Source organism: Aulonocara sp. 'chitande type north' Nkhata Bay, linkage group LG9 (assembly GCF_057382095.1).
Source record: "Aulonocara sp. 'chitande type north' Nkhata Bay isolate Kocher_YH1m ecotype deep benthic linkage group LG9, A_spYH_male_GT1.1, whole genome shotgun sequence".
NCBI classification, from domain to species: Eukaryota; Metazoa; Chordata; class Actinopteri; order Cichliformes; family Cichlidae; genus Aulonocara; species Aulonocara sp. 'chitande type north' Nkhata Bay.
Genome location: NC_141352.1, coordinates 30,757,290 through 30,771,834, shown reverse-complemented (window position 1 = coordinate 30,771,834; position 14,545 = coordinate 30,757,290). Strand labels below are relative to the sequence as shown.

General features: G+C 37.7%; 1 protein-coding gene across 1 annotated transcript; it reads right to left on the bottom strand.

The window, feature by feature from the left end:
• Positions 1 to 4,655: 4,655 nt before the first annotated feature.
• On the bottom strand, positions 4,656 to 8,237 carry LOC147322439 (B-cell receptor CD22-like). The gene is made up of 6 exons (XM_086306932.1): positions 7,997 to 8,237; positions 7,420 to 7,797; positions 5,993 to 6,298; positions 5,142 to 5,411; positions 4,983 to 5,064; positions 4,656 to 4,875 (listed from the first exon to the last, which is right to left on the bottom strand). The coding sequence occupies exons 1-6, from the start codon at positions 8,139 to 8,141 to the stop codon at positions 4,794 to 4,796; spliced, it is 1,263 nt and encodes a 420-aa protein (XP_086163058.1). The 5' UTR covers positions 8,142 to 8,237; the 3' UTR covers positions 4,656 to 4,793.
• Between the last annotated feature and the right edge of the window lie 6,308 nt (positions 8,238 to 14,545).

Genomic DNA, 14,545 nt, shown 5'->3' with positions numbered 1-14,545 from the left:
GACATGAACTTTCAGAATAAAACAGGAAACTAACAGACACAGAGAATCAGACAGGACACTGAACATGACAGGCAGACTCATGAGCAGACACAATAACACCATGGACAGACAGAGGGAACACAGAGAAGTGGGAGCAGGCAGGCAAAGAACAGAAACCTAACAAATGGCAAAATCACAACAGAATACACACTCGGAATGAACAAAAGCATAAGGAAACACAAAACACTGAGTCCTCAGACTCAGGACCATGACAATAAGTGTGGCTCAGTTTTGAATACAATTTGGTGCCATTTGCAATTAAGAAATACAGATAGTTTCTCTCTTTACTCTTAAAGTTAGCAAATATGTTTTTTATATTTATCAATCTAAAAAAATAAACATTTAGTCTGATTTGATGTTACAATTAAAAAAGTGTTTGTGTTTTGATCTGAAGAGTGTAAATATCTGGTTTCAACTGTATATTTGATGATTGTCAGCACAAAGAGGGAGAGAGAGGAACAGAGAGGGAGAGAGAGGAACAGAGAGGGAGATGGAGAATGAGGACAGAACAGAGATGAACAAGAGCAGGTGAGACACACATGTTAGTCAAATGGTTGTTTACCAAAAGTATCACCGTATCATAGGTACTCATGTATCTCGTACCTAGTGTTTCTTTTTAGGTTTGCTATTTTTCAAATTCTATATTTATTAAGTTTTGCAGGCTTGTTTGCACAACAAGGCTAAATAATTATATAAACTTTTCTAAATCTAAATAGTGGACTTTAGTAGAATTAAAAAAATAAGTGTAGTGCAGGTCTATGAGGATTTTTAGTGCTATCATCTAGTTCTGATTCTGGTTCTGTCTTTGTTAAGTCCTCAGTAGTCCTGATTTTGAACTGTTGTAGTCCTGTTTTAATTCCGGATCAGTTCTGGGTCTGGTTGAATTGGGGTTTAGTCCCTGTGTCTTGATACAGCCCCGATTTTGTTCTGCCTTGCTGCTTAATTAAAAAACTAGTTTAAGGTGTCCTGCATATGTGATATATATTTTCCCATATATGAAGTCATTCTTTTTTGAACAAAACTCAAAACAGAGCCTATTAATCTTTCAGTCAAAAAAAAAAAATCCCACATGCATACTACCCTTTAGGGCTAAGCCCCGGGTGTTTCAAATGTCTGGCTCCGCCTCTGTACATAATGACATAAATTTTAATAGACCCTGTGCACGAGAAAATGCTAACTTCCTGGTTTGAGACGGGATGTAGGGTTGTACATTTCCGGTAGCTTTACTTTGCGGTCAATGGCTACTGTGAAGATATACTCCAAAATCATGTCCAAAACTCGAAAACGGAAAGATCGCGTTAAGTTACAAAGAGCAGAAGGTGGGAACACTCACCACTGTTGTGTCATAAAAAATCGAATGATCAATTTTGACGTTTAAAGAGTTTAGATCGATCAGTTGTTTACATCACTCAACACAAGCAGAACTGCATCGCTGCAGCAGAAGACACATTGTCCACATTCAGAAGCACATCTCTGTATAGTGACTGGTCTTATGATTTAAACAGGCAAATGTTCCGCATTAAAACTACAGGTGAAAAAAAGTCAAACCAGATGTTTCCCCGTTATGTCGATATCAGCTAGTCAAGTACACACCTACACAGCATGTTAACAAACCGTGAAAAAAAGCCACACAAAAAATTAATGATTGCTGGTAAGGGTTTCTATACATTAGTATTTACGAAGGGTATGTTGTGACTTACCTTCAAAATTACAGCGGTCCCTCGCTATAACGTGGTTCACCTTTCACCTCGCTGTTTCGCAGATTTTTTAGTGCAAGTTTGCATGCTTTTTTTTTTTTTTACATCACATTGTCCTGCGTCCTGATCGCTGCTGACGATCTCCTCCGTGACGTGTCTCCTGTACAGTACAGAATCGCTGCATCGATCGCTAGCAGTGTGACTCTGAAGTGCAGTACTGGATGTCGACGAAACATTTTGCACTGTCAAAAAATAAAATTGGCTACTTGATTTCACCTATCGCTGGTTGTTTTTCGAACATAACACCCGCGATAAACGAGGGACCACTGTTTACAGATACTGAGAAATATAACATTTGACTCCCTTTTCTCTTTTTGCTCTGAGGTGCGGGGGAAAAATATCGACAAGTCGATGAACATCATTTACAGATATATTGGGTAAATGCCCAAGACATCTATAGAAATGTAAATCGCCGCTTGATTCATTCATTTGCTTAACTTGTTTTGGACCGTAAACAAGGCGCGAATAGGACACCGGAAACAAAGCTCCCCACAGGAGTTTCCGCACCGGAAGTAGCATATGCTAACGTGCACATAGTCAATTCGTTTTAATTCCCTTGACAAACTCCTTTGTATTTAATTAATAAATCATTTTATATAGTTTTTTCTTACATTTCACACATTTTTGTCTTTATTTATGTGTTTTGAAAAGGTTGGGTTTTTTTTTTTACAATAATTAAATAAATTAGACTAGCATAGATACTAGTGTTAAAAAATACTCCAGTAAAAGTTGAAGTACTGATTGAAGTTCTTTACTCAAGTAAAAGTGAAAAAGTACAGTACAAGATTTCTAGACTGTCTTAATGTACAAGCTGTGATCAGCTGAACTGCTGCTTTTGTGGATTTGCATAGTTGTTCTGGCTGATTTCCATCCTCTACACTGACAGTGTACTTTTTATGTTTACGCTATAGTATACACTACACAACCATCATTTTCTTAATTTCAAATTTATCTCTACTACCCCTTGTGTAACTTAACTCTGACCATGAGCACCAAAGTCATTGTGCACTAGTCACATACACAATGCTGGAAGATCATATTTTGTCCAAGTTTGAACGATCTAGCTGTTAATTTGAGGTGAGTTTGGCAGTTTAACTATTTTTTAACTTAGAATAAGGAGGGGATGTTTTTCTCATTATCATTTAATATTTTAATATGCCATTATTAGTTCATTAGAAGTATATAACCAGCTTTGCATTAAGCATAAATTGAAGTTTTTGATCTTATATTATTCTTTGCATTACAGTGATGGTGATAACTTTAATTTGATCTTTCTTACAGGTATCAGAATAATAACATGATTTTCCATTGCAGATGTAACCATGATCATTCCATACACATTGCAGTTTGTTGCTCATTTTAGAGTTGTGCTCAAGGTAATTAAAGGTTAAAAGCTACAGCCAGCGCGAGTCTGGCTGATCTATGGAGGGCAAAGGCTTTGAGCTTGGAAGGCCGCACGCGCTTACACAGCACTTATAAGATGTCATTCTTGGTGATTTTGTGCTTAGTCATGTTTTAATATGTTTTAAGTAGAAGTAGCTGATTCAGCAATATTCATTTAATATTATATACTTGATTTAGAGCAATACACACTGATGGTCTTAATAAATGAAAGAGTCCTTGTAGTTGCCATGTTGTGTCTCAGCAGGGTACAGACGGTTCCAGGAGAAGGGGGGCAGTTAGCGTCTGCCCTCGGGAAGGAGACAATGTTATTCTTACCCGACCGGACCAGTGTTGTTATTGTGGGTTTTTCCTCTGGTGTCCATCTCCAATATTTTTGAACCATAACAGTTGTGGCTCGATTTGAAGTGGATTTGGATGCCTTGCTTGGAGAAAATTCTCCTGTGTCCCTCTGATAAACCTGCTACATAAGACATACATATGAAAATGTTCAGTTTGTCCTTGTGATTACCCCTAGTTGGTGTCTGACCTTCTTTCCTGTGCATCTTTGCTGATTTGATGAAAGCACAGTTGTAATAACCACAGGTTTATTTTATGTTGTTTTTTTTTTTAAATGAGTGTGTTCTTTTTCTTTGCCTTCTGGCTTAGGGGGAATGTTTTCTCCCTGGTGTTGCAAGTTCGTGAGGGTCATTTAAAACTCACAAACTAAGCAACATAGTGTATGCTATACAGTGCAACGAGGAGTGCTCTGACCTCTACATTGGAGAAACCAAACAGCCACTCCATAAATACATGACACAACATAGAGGAGCTACTCAGGTCCACCTCAACAGGACAAGACTCAACTGTACATCTGCATCTAAAGGATAAAGGTGCAAATGTTCCCATTTTGGACCAGAATACGAATGGTTTGAAAGAGGACAAATAGAGGCCATTATCCACTGTAAATGATCATTATTTAACAGAGGTGGTGGCTTACGACACCAACTGTCACTTACAGTGTAGTTTTCAGATCCCTTCCCAGGTATCTCACCTCTACTCACATTTTGCGTCACATGATAGAGTAAGACAAGGTTTCACAATGGTTTCACTGAAAACCTCTGGTTTGGTGGTAATGACCCACACCTTTTTTCTCACCTTGGCTCATGTGATGAGGCATATAATTAATACTGGTACAAGGATCCTCTTCAGGTACAACCCTCACTAGGGTTTAAATAACTGGGACCTTCAACCATGTGGTTTTAGAACTGAAGAAGCATCTTAGATTAGAGATGCAATGTCTTCAAGAGACGAAGAATTCTTGTCGCTTGCTTTCCAAGTGACTTAGACTTCCATGAAATAAAAGACTGAGAACCTACACAGATATCTCAATTGCTATTTCCATGTCTTATTTAATACAGGATGGCATTCACTTTCAAGCATTTATAATTGGATGGGCAAAATTCCACAAAGGGGGCAGCAAGTTATTTAATACAGTATTAGTGATGTGAATAGAGGGCAGCATGTGTTAGCCCTGCATCAGATTGGCGAGATGTCCAAGGTGCACTCTGGAGTAATTTAGTGACATTTTAAGGTGGAGTTTGTCCTGCAGAAACTTTAGTTGATGTGTTGTGATGTGACTCTGCTCATCTGACAGCTTTCTGTCTCTGGATTGTTGGAGCATCTTGAGCTGAACCAGCTGAAGGAAAAACAAAGAAATCAATGAAAAACAAATCCCTTTTGTTTTACTACAGAACAGTTATTCTGTAAGTTCAATTGAGTGTATCACAGAAACATTTTTCTCACCACTCAAACATGCCCAGTGTGCTCACAAGCATTATGATTCCCACAATCTTCACTATAGTGTAGACACCAACCAGTATGCCAGCTGAAATCAAACCAGATTTTAGTGTTAAATGTATGTATGAAGTGACAAAATGAAAATAACTAACTAACCTACTTTACCTTCATTGTAAGTAACAGTCACATGACTCTCTGCTGATGTCTGATTACCCAGATCATTAGTGGCCACACAGTAATAAACTCCTCCATCTGTTACATTGAAGCTGTAAATCTCTCCTTCAGATACTTTCACAGCTCCATCTCTGCTCTTCTTGAACCAGGTGAAGTTGCTGACTGGAGGTTTGGCTCTGCTGGAGCAGGTCAGGTTCACCCAGCTGCCTGCTGACACCAAACCTGATGGACTGATGGATGCTGAGGTGTCTTTAGGAGCATCTAAGAAAAAAAAGCGAGTTAGATAACTATTTTTCACTATAGTATTCAGTTGGCTCTCGTTCATTGCTATGGTATGATTTCTCTGCGCCTCATACTGACACTTTTTATGATTTCTTTATAGTATACACTATATAACCATCATCAACTTAGCTTCACATTTATCTCTACAACCCTTTATGCTGCTTAACTCTGACCATGAGCACCATAGTCATTGTGCACTAGTCACTTTACATCCAACACAGAGGTACTTTCACCCCACTGCACATGGAGTTGAAAACTTGCAGCAGAGTTAAAATCTTTTTAACTCTGCTGCCACAAGGACAGATGCAGAAAATCTTTACCACCAGCAGCGCTAAATTTAGACTCCCTACATTATCACATATACATTTGTATTCATAGAATTAGTTTCACATTTTGACTGCTGTAACACAATCATTTCAGGATAAATTAAGTATTTCTTTTTTCTTCATTTTTAAAATTTCATGGATGACTGGGCTGTCCTTATAAAAACTACTTAAAAATTATATCCCACGAATCATGATGAGCTGACAGGTTCAAATAACAAACTCTGATTGTCTTACATGAAACACTGAGAGTCTCTTCTGTCTCTGCTGTCTTGGTGTCGTTTCCTTGGTTCACAGGATATCTGGCAGAGCAGCTGATCTTCTTTCCATCATATGTGTCTGACAGAGTGATGTTCTGCTGGATTTTAGTTGTAAAGCTTCCATCTGTGTTTTCCTCTATTTTGTTGTGAGAGTCTTGTTGGAGATTCCAGGTGAGTTGAGGAGGGGAGTGTGGACAGGGAGTGAGAGCTGAGCAGGTTATAGTGACAGACTCCTTCTCCTTCAGATCACCTGGGATTGTAATATCGGGCCTCCAAGGAGAATCTGTGGTTTCACATCACAAACATAGTTTAAAAAAAGAGTTTAATTGGTGTGCATTTGCAGGTTTACTCATATGCACTAAATAGCAGTTTAACAAACCCATCTATAAAGCAGTTGAGACTTAGTATGTAATCCACTGAATGCACCTATGTACAACTCAATGAAACATTATAACGAATCAAAAATGGTACAAGAACAACACATTTAAGGATAAAATGTGAGACATTGGATTAGTTTTGAATAACATAGACATTATTAAACAATCTATTTAAAAACAAAGTTGAGGCGAGGGTGAGAAAATACTAGAAATATTGTGTAATGTCAAAATTTCTTTCTTTTTTTTTTTGGTTTTCAGAACTGAACATGTGAGGGATTTATCATTCTCAAAGAGTGTTGAGGTAAATAGTTAAACAATGTTAAAAAAAAGTTCTCAACAGAAAACATGCAAAGATTGAAGATTGTGTACAGGGATTTCTATAAATTCTATAAGTGACAACCAGTGGTCAAAACAAGTGCTGATTTGTATTCTAAAGATGCACAAACACTACTGCTTTCTCTAGGTTTGTATGTAAGATCTCCTAAACAAGTAACAGCTGAAAATAAAATAAAATAAATAAATGATAATAACAAAAGGTCAATCAGATGGACCAGTACGGCAAGACTGTGATGATCCACTCGGTAAATTAAATCTGTTGGGCATCTTTCTTGGCCTTCAGACAATAATCCCGATGACTAAAGAACCAAACGGGTTCTTTATTCGTAGGGAAAGAGTCCGTGTGCTTAATCATTTTTAAGGTCAGGTTCTGGTCTTAAAAATGATTTTGTATATTATGCAACAATGAAAATTATGTTTGTCTCAGACTCAGAAAAATTCGATGTTCTTTCTTTCTATTTTACTTATAAAACAATCTAATTTCCCAGTTTTAACCCTTGATATGTTGTTTGTACATGGTTTGTAAATCCCTGTATTTGGGTTCTGGGCTTTTAAAAAAAATCTTTCTGAAAATTTCACACATTTTTTTAAATGAAATAAATCAGAACAGTCATTGTGACTGTAGGGTTACTGCAACTTTCAGAATGAAGGCATATATTTTTATGTTAGAAATGAATTCAAAATTCTTTACCTCTGATTGTTATTTGAAGAGAATCACAATGAGCTGTTGCCTTGAATGGTTCACTCTCTACTCTGAAGAAGTATGTGTCTGTGTAGTTTGTGGTTAAATTAGAAAACAGAGTGGTGCAGTCTCTCTGACTCAGGTTCCCAGTAATACTCATTGGATAGATGCTAACTGCTCCACTACTGTTGAAGATCACATTGTTTCTGGTAACTCTATGATAACTTTTAATCCACACTCCAAAGGTTTTTCTTGTGCTGATAAATGTCTGTCCTTCTTTGGGTCTGAAGCTACATGAAATATGCAAACAAGATCCACTCAGTGCTTCCAGCTTCTTTGGAGCCGTTATGAAGAGGTCTGCTCCATCATGACAATCAGGCAAAGCAGCTGTAAGTACAGTGTCATGGTTAACAAAATGCTGTTCTTTTCATGTTTGCAGTTCAATGTTTATATGTAAGTGTTACAGTTTTCGTCAGGACATGAACAGTTGACTCTGTTTTCAAAGGTCTTCCATTTTGTTTCAAAATGAGGTTAAATTAAAAAATCTTTTCAACAATGCCTTTGAATAGCTGAACAATCAGCTCACCTGAAAGAAAGAGACCAATCAGAAGCACACCGACAGTCAAAATGTTCACAGACAGAAACTCCTTCCCTGTGTTTACAAATAAAAAAGCAACGGCAAGAATCAGATAAACAGATAAAAAAGAAATAAAATCATTGTTTTGAATCATTTCACATGTGGAGCTTTTACACAATGTTGTCTTTAAACCAACTTTTCAATACAAACTCATTCTGTGCAATCACATTTTTCATCCGTATCAGTGGTTTGTGTCATTTTTGTAATTTTTAAGTACACCTGTGGAACTATGCGAAAATAACTGAAATGCAATAAAAACAATATATCTCAGAGTTCATGTCAAATTAAAACACTAAATAAATTATTTGATGCATCATTTAGTTGCGGTGAAAAAAAAAAGTAAAATGTGCCTTACAGAAGTGTGGAGTGTTAGTGTAAGATTTGTCACTGTGACCCAGAGTTTTTTAATTTTGGGAATGTTTAGGAGTTTTCTGTTTTGTTATCCTTGTATTATAGTTCTATATTTTGTATTTGTCGTCAGTCAGCATTTGTTATTATGTTGGTTAGTTTAGTCTTTGCCATCCTGTGTTTCTATGTAAAGTAAGTCTTGTCTCTGTGTGTCTGTCTGGTACCTCTGTTCTCTCTTGGTCCCTCACTCTCTTCCTTGTCTTGTCTCTGTCTCCTCCCTCTGTTCCCTGTATTTTGCCAGTTTGGATGTCAGTGTGTTTCCCATGTTTTCCTATGACTGGTCTCTCTCTGTTTCTGGATTTATTGTGTTAGTCTCTTGTCCCGTGTGGATTATATTTGGTTTTGCCTCCCCTGTTTCATTAGTCAGACTCATTCCAGCGGTGTTTCCACCTGTTGTATTTCCCAGTTTAGGTTCCTTATCATTTCCTAGTTTCTACATGTTTGATTAATCCAGCAATAAAGTTTCTGAGTTCAGCCCTGCTTTGTGTTCTGCATTTTTGGTCCTATCCTGCCTGCCTCCCACAGCATTACACAACAGGTTTATACTATTTTTACAGTAAAACATGCACCATTGTTGTTAGGAGGAAGTTTAGAAACAGGACATGCTGATTAAGAAAAAGTGTTAGCATGTTCACATGCAGGCACAAGCTTGTTCCCTTTTTAGCGAGCAAAATAACCTAGCTGTTTTAATGAAATAAAAGGCAATAAACAACCGATTCTGTCAATTTATACACATTGACAATAAAATGTTCTTTGTGTAGATTCTTGTAACAGAGATTTTTAATATGAAGAGTTATTTTATTTCCTGGTTAAATAAAGCTTTAAATAAAAATGTAATTAAATAAATAAAGAAGAATAACAAAATAAGTTTTAGTTTAAAACTTAAGAATAAAAAGCTGTAAAATGTTTGCTTACCCCACATTAAGTCTGCTGATGGTCTTATGAGTAAACTGAAGCAGCCTGTAGCAAATTTCAGGAAGAACATATAGAGACATCCACTGACTGCACTGCACTGCATAATGAAGTCAGTTTCGTCCTTCCTGCTTATTTCCTGTGAATGAAGTCAGATGATATCCTTAAACATATCTTTAGCTTGTATTTGTCAAAGCCTCAAAGCTTAACCTTGCAGTAATGTTTTAGTCATTCTCAGTATTAATATACAACTTTTGCTAATACAAATGATGCTGACATCAGAAGCAACATACTTGTAATGCACTGTAAAATAATCATATTAAAAATGAGAAAAGCAATAGCATAATATTATCGTGAAGTAAATGTTTTAGGTGGCTCGACATGGGTGAGCAAAGCACATAGTCTGGGAGGACAGAATGGAAACGGTCTTTGTTACACAAAACACTGCCCCAGAAGAAACAGCCAGTATTTCAACAGGTGTGGAAAAAATGTCACCGTTACTCACCACAACCGGCTGCTCTGAAGTCCTGGAATCTGGCTGTGGTGAGGAGCATCGGCAGCATAGATGTTCCTTCCTCCTCAAAGGCGGGACACACAGGCTGGGCAGCGAATCCTCCAGTGGGCCGGGCAGGTAAGCGATTGCAGTTGGAGGATGAAGGTACAGGGTGTTGAGGAGAAAGTCCTGTATTAGCGGGTAAAGTGAATTCGGTAGACAGGGGAGACCTGAAACCAGTCGCTGTAGCTGGCTTGCTACAGCGCGATGATACTTGGAAAAAGGAAAGATGCATAAAAAATATCTTGGCTTGTTCTTTCTGTTATTTATGTTTTGTTGTTTTTGGTGTTGTTTTATTTGTAATGTTTATACAGTGAAAACTTCTGTTTGTTTGCAAAGAGTCCTATTGGCATGACTGAGCTTCAATTCTTTCCCTGGAATCCAATCTGTCTGCAGTATGTACACACAGCACAACCTGTCACACCACTCCAGAACCTCCATTAAGTAACAGAAAGATAAACTTGATGACTCACTGAACTTATCTTCTTGTGATTCCAAGTATTCTTGTGGCATTCATCAGTTTATTTTATTTCTGTGCTGAATCTCAATCATGGTAATCCTGGTAAACCAGCCCTACTATGTGCTAACATCGCTTTCTGCATGTTCACAAAAAGCATGTTGTGTTTTTTTTTCATACAAAATCAATTTCGAATGTGTTAGAGATTCAAATTTGTCTCCCATCACTAACAATCTGGCACATTATTTAGTCTCCTAAAGTTTGTTCTCCACTTTAGAGCAACCAAGAACTTTTTGCCACAGTTTTGAAAAGTGAAATTCAACTGGTTAGTACAACACTTTGTATTAGCAGATGTCTCTGTGTGTTGCATCCTTACAGTTTATGGATGCTGCTCACTAACCATGTTTGGTAGCATTAACACTTCGCCCTCTCATCCAAATATGGTCACTTCATTGTTACCTTACCTACCATTGTTAGCTTTTTTGTACAGTATATGGTCTGCATTTTAATTTTTTTTGAGAAGAAACAAAATAAAACACCAACCAAATATAAAAAAGGCACATTAGTAAATATTCTGTCTGTCATCTCACACAGCTTACAAAAACAGTGTCTACTAGAGGTGAGGTCATCAATCTAAATATTGAGTACTAATGCTGGTACTGGATGTGCGATAACATCAATACTTTGTTTAATCCTCTATTAGGGTTGAAAATTATTGATTTTTGTTTTTTATTAAATTATTAGATAAAGCTGTTTTTTTATTTTATTTATACGCAATGCAATTTTGCTCATAAACGAGTTGGCGCTCTGTTTTGAGGGTAATAAACTTCATCCGGTGCTATGACTGGGGTGAAATATTAAAGAGTGGGCGTACAGCGTTTGAGGGTCCTTTTTGCTGCATGCTTACACATATACTGATAATGGTTAGAATAGTCTCAGGAAGTCCGAACAAGATGTCCGGAAATGGGCGTTAGAAATCAACAGATAGCCAAGGCTGCGCAGGGGTTGTTTTTCTTTTCTGTCTTTCTGAGGAGGAGCAGATACGAGGTGAGGTCGGACTGAACGAGGAGGATTCGCAGCAGACTGCCACGTTTGTGTTGGGAGAAGATAGCCATAATAATCTTTGTGATTGTCACAGTATAAAACCTGCACTGCCTGATTCAGTGTCATCTTTTCTTTGATGCAGTTCCCTGGTTCACCCAAAGGTACAGTACTGTAAAACTTGTCATTTCAACTGCTGAAGCAAATTAAATCTTTTTAAACGACAGATATTTTCTCCTGAATTCCTTCTGAAAATTTTAAACATGACACCTCTAAGTTCAGTATAAAGCCCTCTGAACTGCGATATATAAATCATTTTTTAGAAATGAAAAAATATACCTAAAACATGGACTATGAAAAATCTCTTTGACAGGCACATTTACGTTCCATGTCTCCAAAAATCCACTTTAAAATGACATTAAATGCTTAAAGGTGTGTTTTGTTGTGTTAACTAATCATTGTGGAACGTAAGTAACACTGAGATAATGGTCATTTGAATTGTTCAGTATTGGCAAATTGATGATAATTCATCTCACAATGCTCATTGAGACACTGTTTGCAGTGCAAACATAATCAACAATAACTTCTCATCCTTCACAACAACATGGTAGATCTTGTGAAACACCAGCATTTCACAATAGACTTTTATTTATACAAACAATCAAATCTGCACAATAAGTATTTCAATGGTGTTTTGCCCATCTAACATTTAACACCTTGGTGTTGATTGGTAACTGAAGAGTCTCTGCTATCGTACAGCCCCAGTCCACTGCATTTAAAGAAAGCATTTTACCTGGGCCAGTGGTCAGTCTCTTGAGGTCACATGTCTCCCAACTGAAAGCAATATAACTTTGATGTTTTATTGTCAATGTTTTAGTTACATTTTTGAAACTCTTCAAGTGTTTTTTAAAGAAGTTGTGTTTCGCTTCATAGCGCATGCACCAGCTATGTAAAAGTGGTCCTGTTTTGAGTAAACATGTAGGATAATGTATCATGAAGATATCTTGGAAGGATAATTCTGTTGTTCTTCAGGTGAACAACAGAGGTGAGCTGTTCTGTTGAACTACTTCCAGATGATTTCACCCACAAACACCATTCCAACTTTAAAATGTTCTCCCATTCTTGATCTATCACTCTATAACTCAGCCCTTTCATATCTCTTACCATTGTCCTACAATGAATTTTTAACTTTTGCATGAATCATGAGGACAGAACATGGGTTGCTATCATTGCTAAGGGCACTCTGAACAGAGCACGCGTTGAAAAGTTTGAATCTGTTGTTCATGTCTGAACAAATACTCACTCAATTTTCGCTCCATCCACACAAATTATACATCAAAACGTAGGTATTGTTTTTGGCTTTCAGAAAATGTCATTGCATTATTGTTGGAGGTTCAGTTGCAGTTCTCTCGCAAATTGCCTCATAGCAACACAAGGTTGGAAAACTCCCAATTCAAAGTCTACAGAGACTTCATGAAAATCAGAGCTGAAATTCTGTAACGGGAGGCATTTTCCCCTCCTCATATCTCCCAAACCATGGGCTGCAGAGACATGAGCCTTGTGCCAATATATCTTCAGACACTGCTGACGCTCACAGTGAAATGTATTTTGCATGTGGTGTGAAATGCCCATGTAGAAAGGACGGCACTGTGACACTGGACTTGCTCTTACTCTGGGTTCCCTCTTTATTCTGGTAACTGATACAGAGGAAACAGCACAGAGTCGACATCAACAGTGTTATGAAACTGCAACATTCAGTCCTGATAACAAGGATTAGAACAGTTACAATCTCATAGAAAACATTAACACTAGAAAGCAGAAAGCACCCAACAAGCTAACTAGTATTAGCTTACCATGCTCACCAAAAATACTACTTGTGAATAAAGTTACTATTAATAAACCAAAATGACTGTAACTTTCAGGGTACATGCTAGTACTGCTCTTAATAAAAATACTAATATTACCAATTACTGCTATGAAAATGTTTTTACTAATGAACATACAAAACTGAAAACAGCATCACTCACGTGCACCTACCTCCAGCTTGGGATTATTTTCCTTTGCTGAGGCATGTACTGTGCAGTGATTTAGAACCTTAACAATGCAGTTGTGGTATTTGTCCACCAGGTGGCTTCAACTATTCAGAAAGCACATCAATTTTGAGGATATTTATTAAGCTGTTTTCTAACTCTGTTACACCTGCCTCCCTGCTCTCACGGATTGGAACACCTTAAACTCACCCAAACCAACCTCCTCCCCACATGTGCCTCTACCTGCAAACAAGTAAGCCATTGCAAGTTAATCACTTCGGATATTTCCTGTAACACATTTAAGACTTCACACTGATACTACTGATGCTACTGTCCTCTGTTTCAGCCCTTTTACCATCACTCACTGACCTGTCCCCAGACTGCAGCCCATGTTTGGCTTCCTCTGAATATCACACTTTAAGCCTCAGTCATAGCTGGACTGGCCATCGGGCCCGCTGGCCAGTGGTTTTTATGGGCCGATGATTTTTAAAAAAAAAAATTTTTATAACAGTATAAACAATGAAAGGTGATGGATTGGCCAGATGCTGCCAAATGTGTAAAATAACTCAGTTGTTTGGTGGTGGCTATGGCGGAGCTGCCACAAGAGACCAGCAGGTAGATGAGGTAAAGGGGAGGCAGGAGGAGGAGAGACCCGAGGCGGCCGCCGGTCCGAGTGTCAGGTGAACTGAATTTCAGGTAAGAAGTTATGACCTGCAGTCTATCTGGGTCAGATATAAACCAAGTTTAGGTGGAGTTTATTTTCGTTGTGCTGAGTTTTTACCGTCAGTTACAATAACTTGTACTAGCTAGCATGACGGAGTTTCTATACAGCTGGGTGGGTGCTATGGTACTGATAGTGAACTTTATTTAATTCATAAGGTTAGTTAGTAGAGTTGCCAACCGTCCTGTAAAAAGACGGAATCGTCCCGTATTCAGAGAAAATCTTAGGGAATCTTTGAAAATTACTTCCTCTGGTTGTTAATGCATAATAAAATCGAAAACCTTCACTGTTCTCTGTCTTTCTGCCTGCTTCACTATTTACACACACAGACAGTTTTTTAGGCAAACTCCTCACACACACATACAGAGATCAAGGT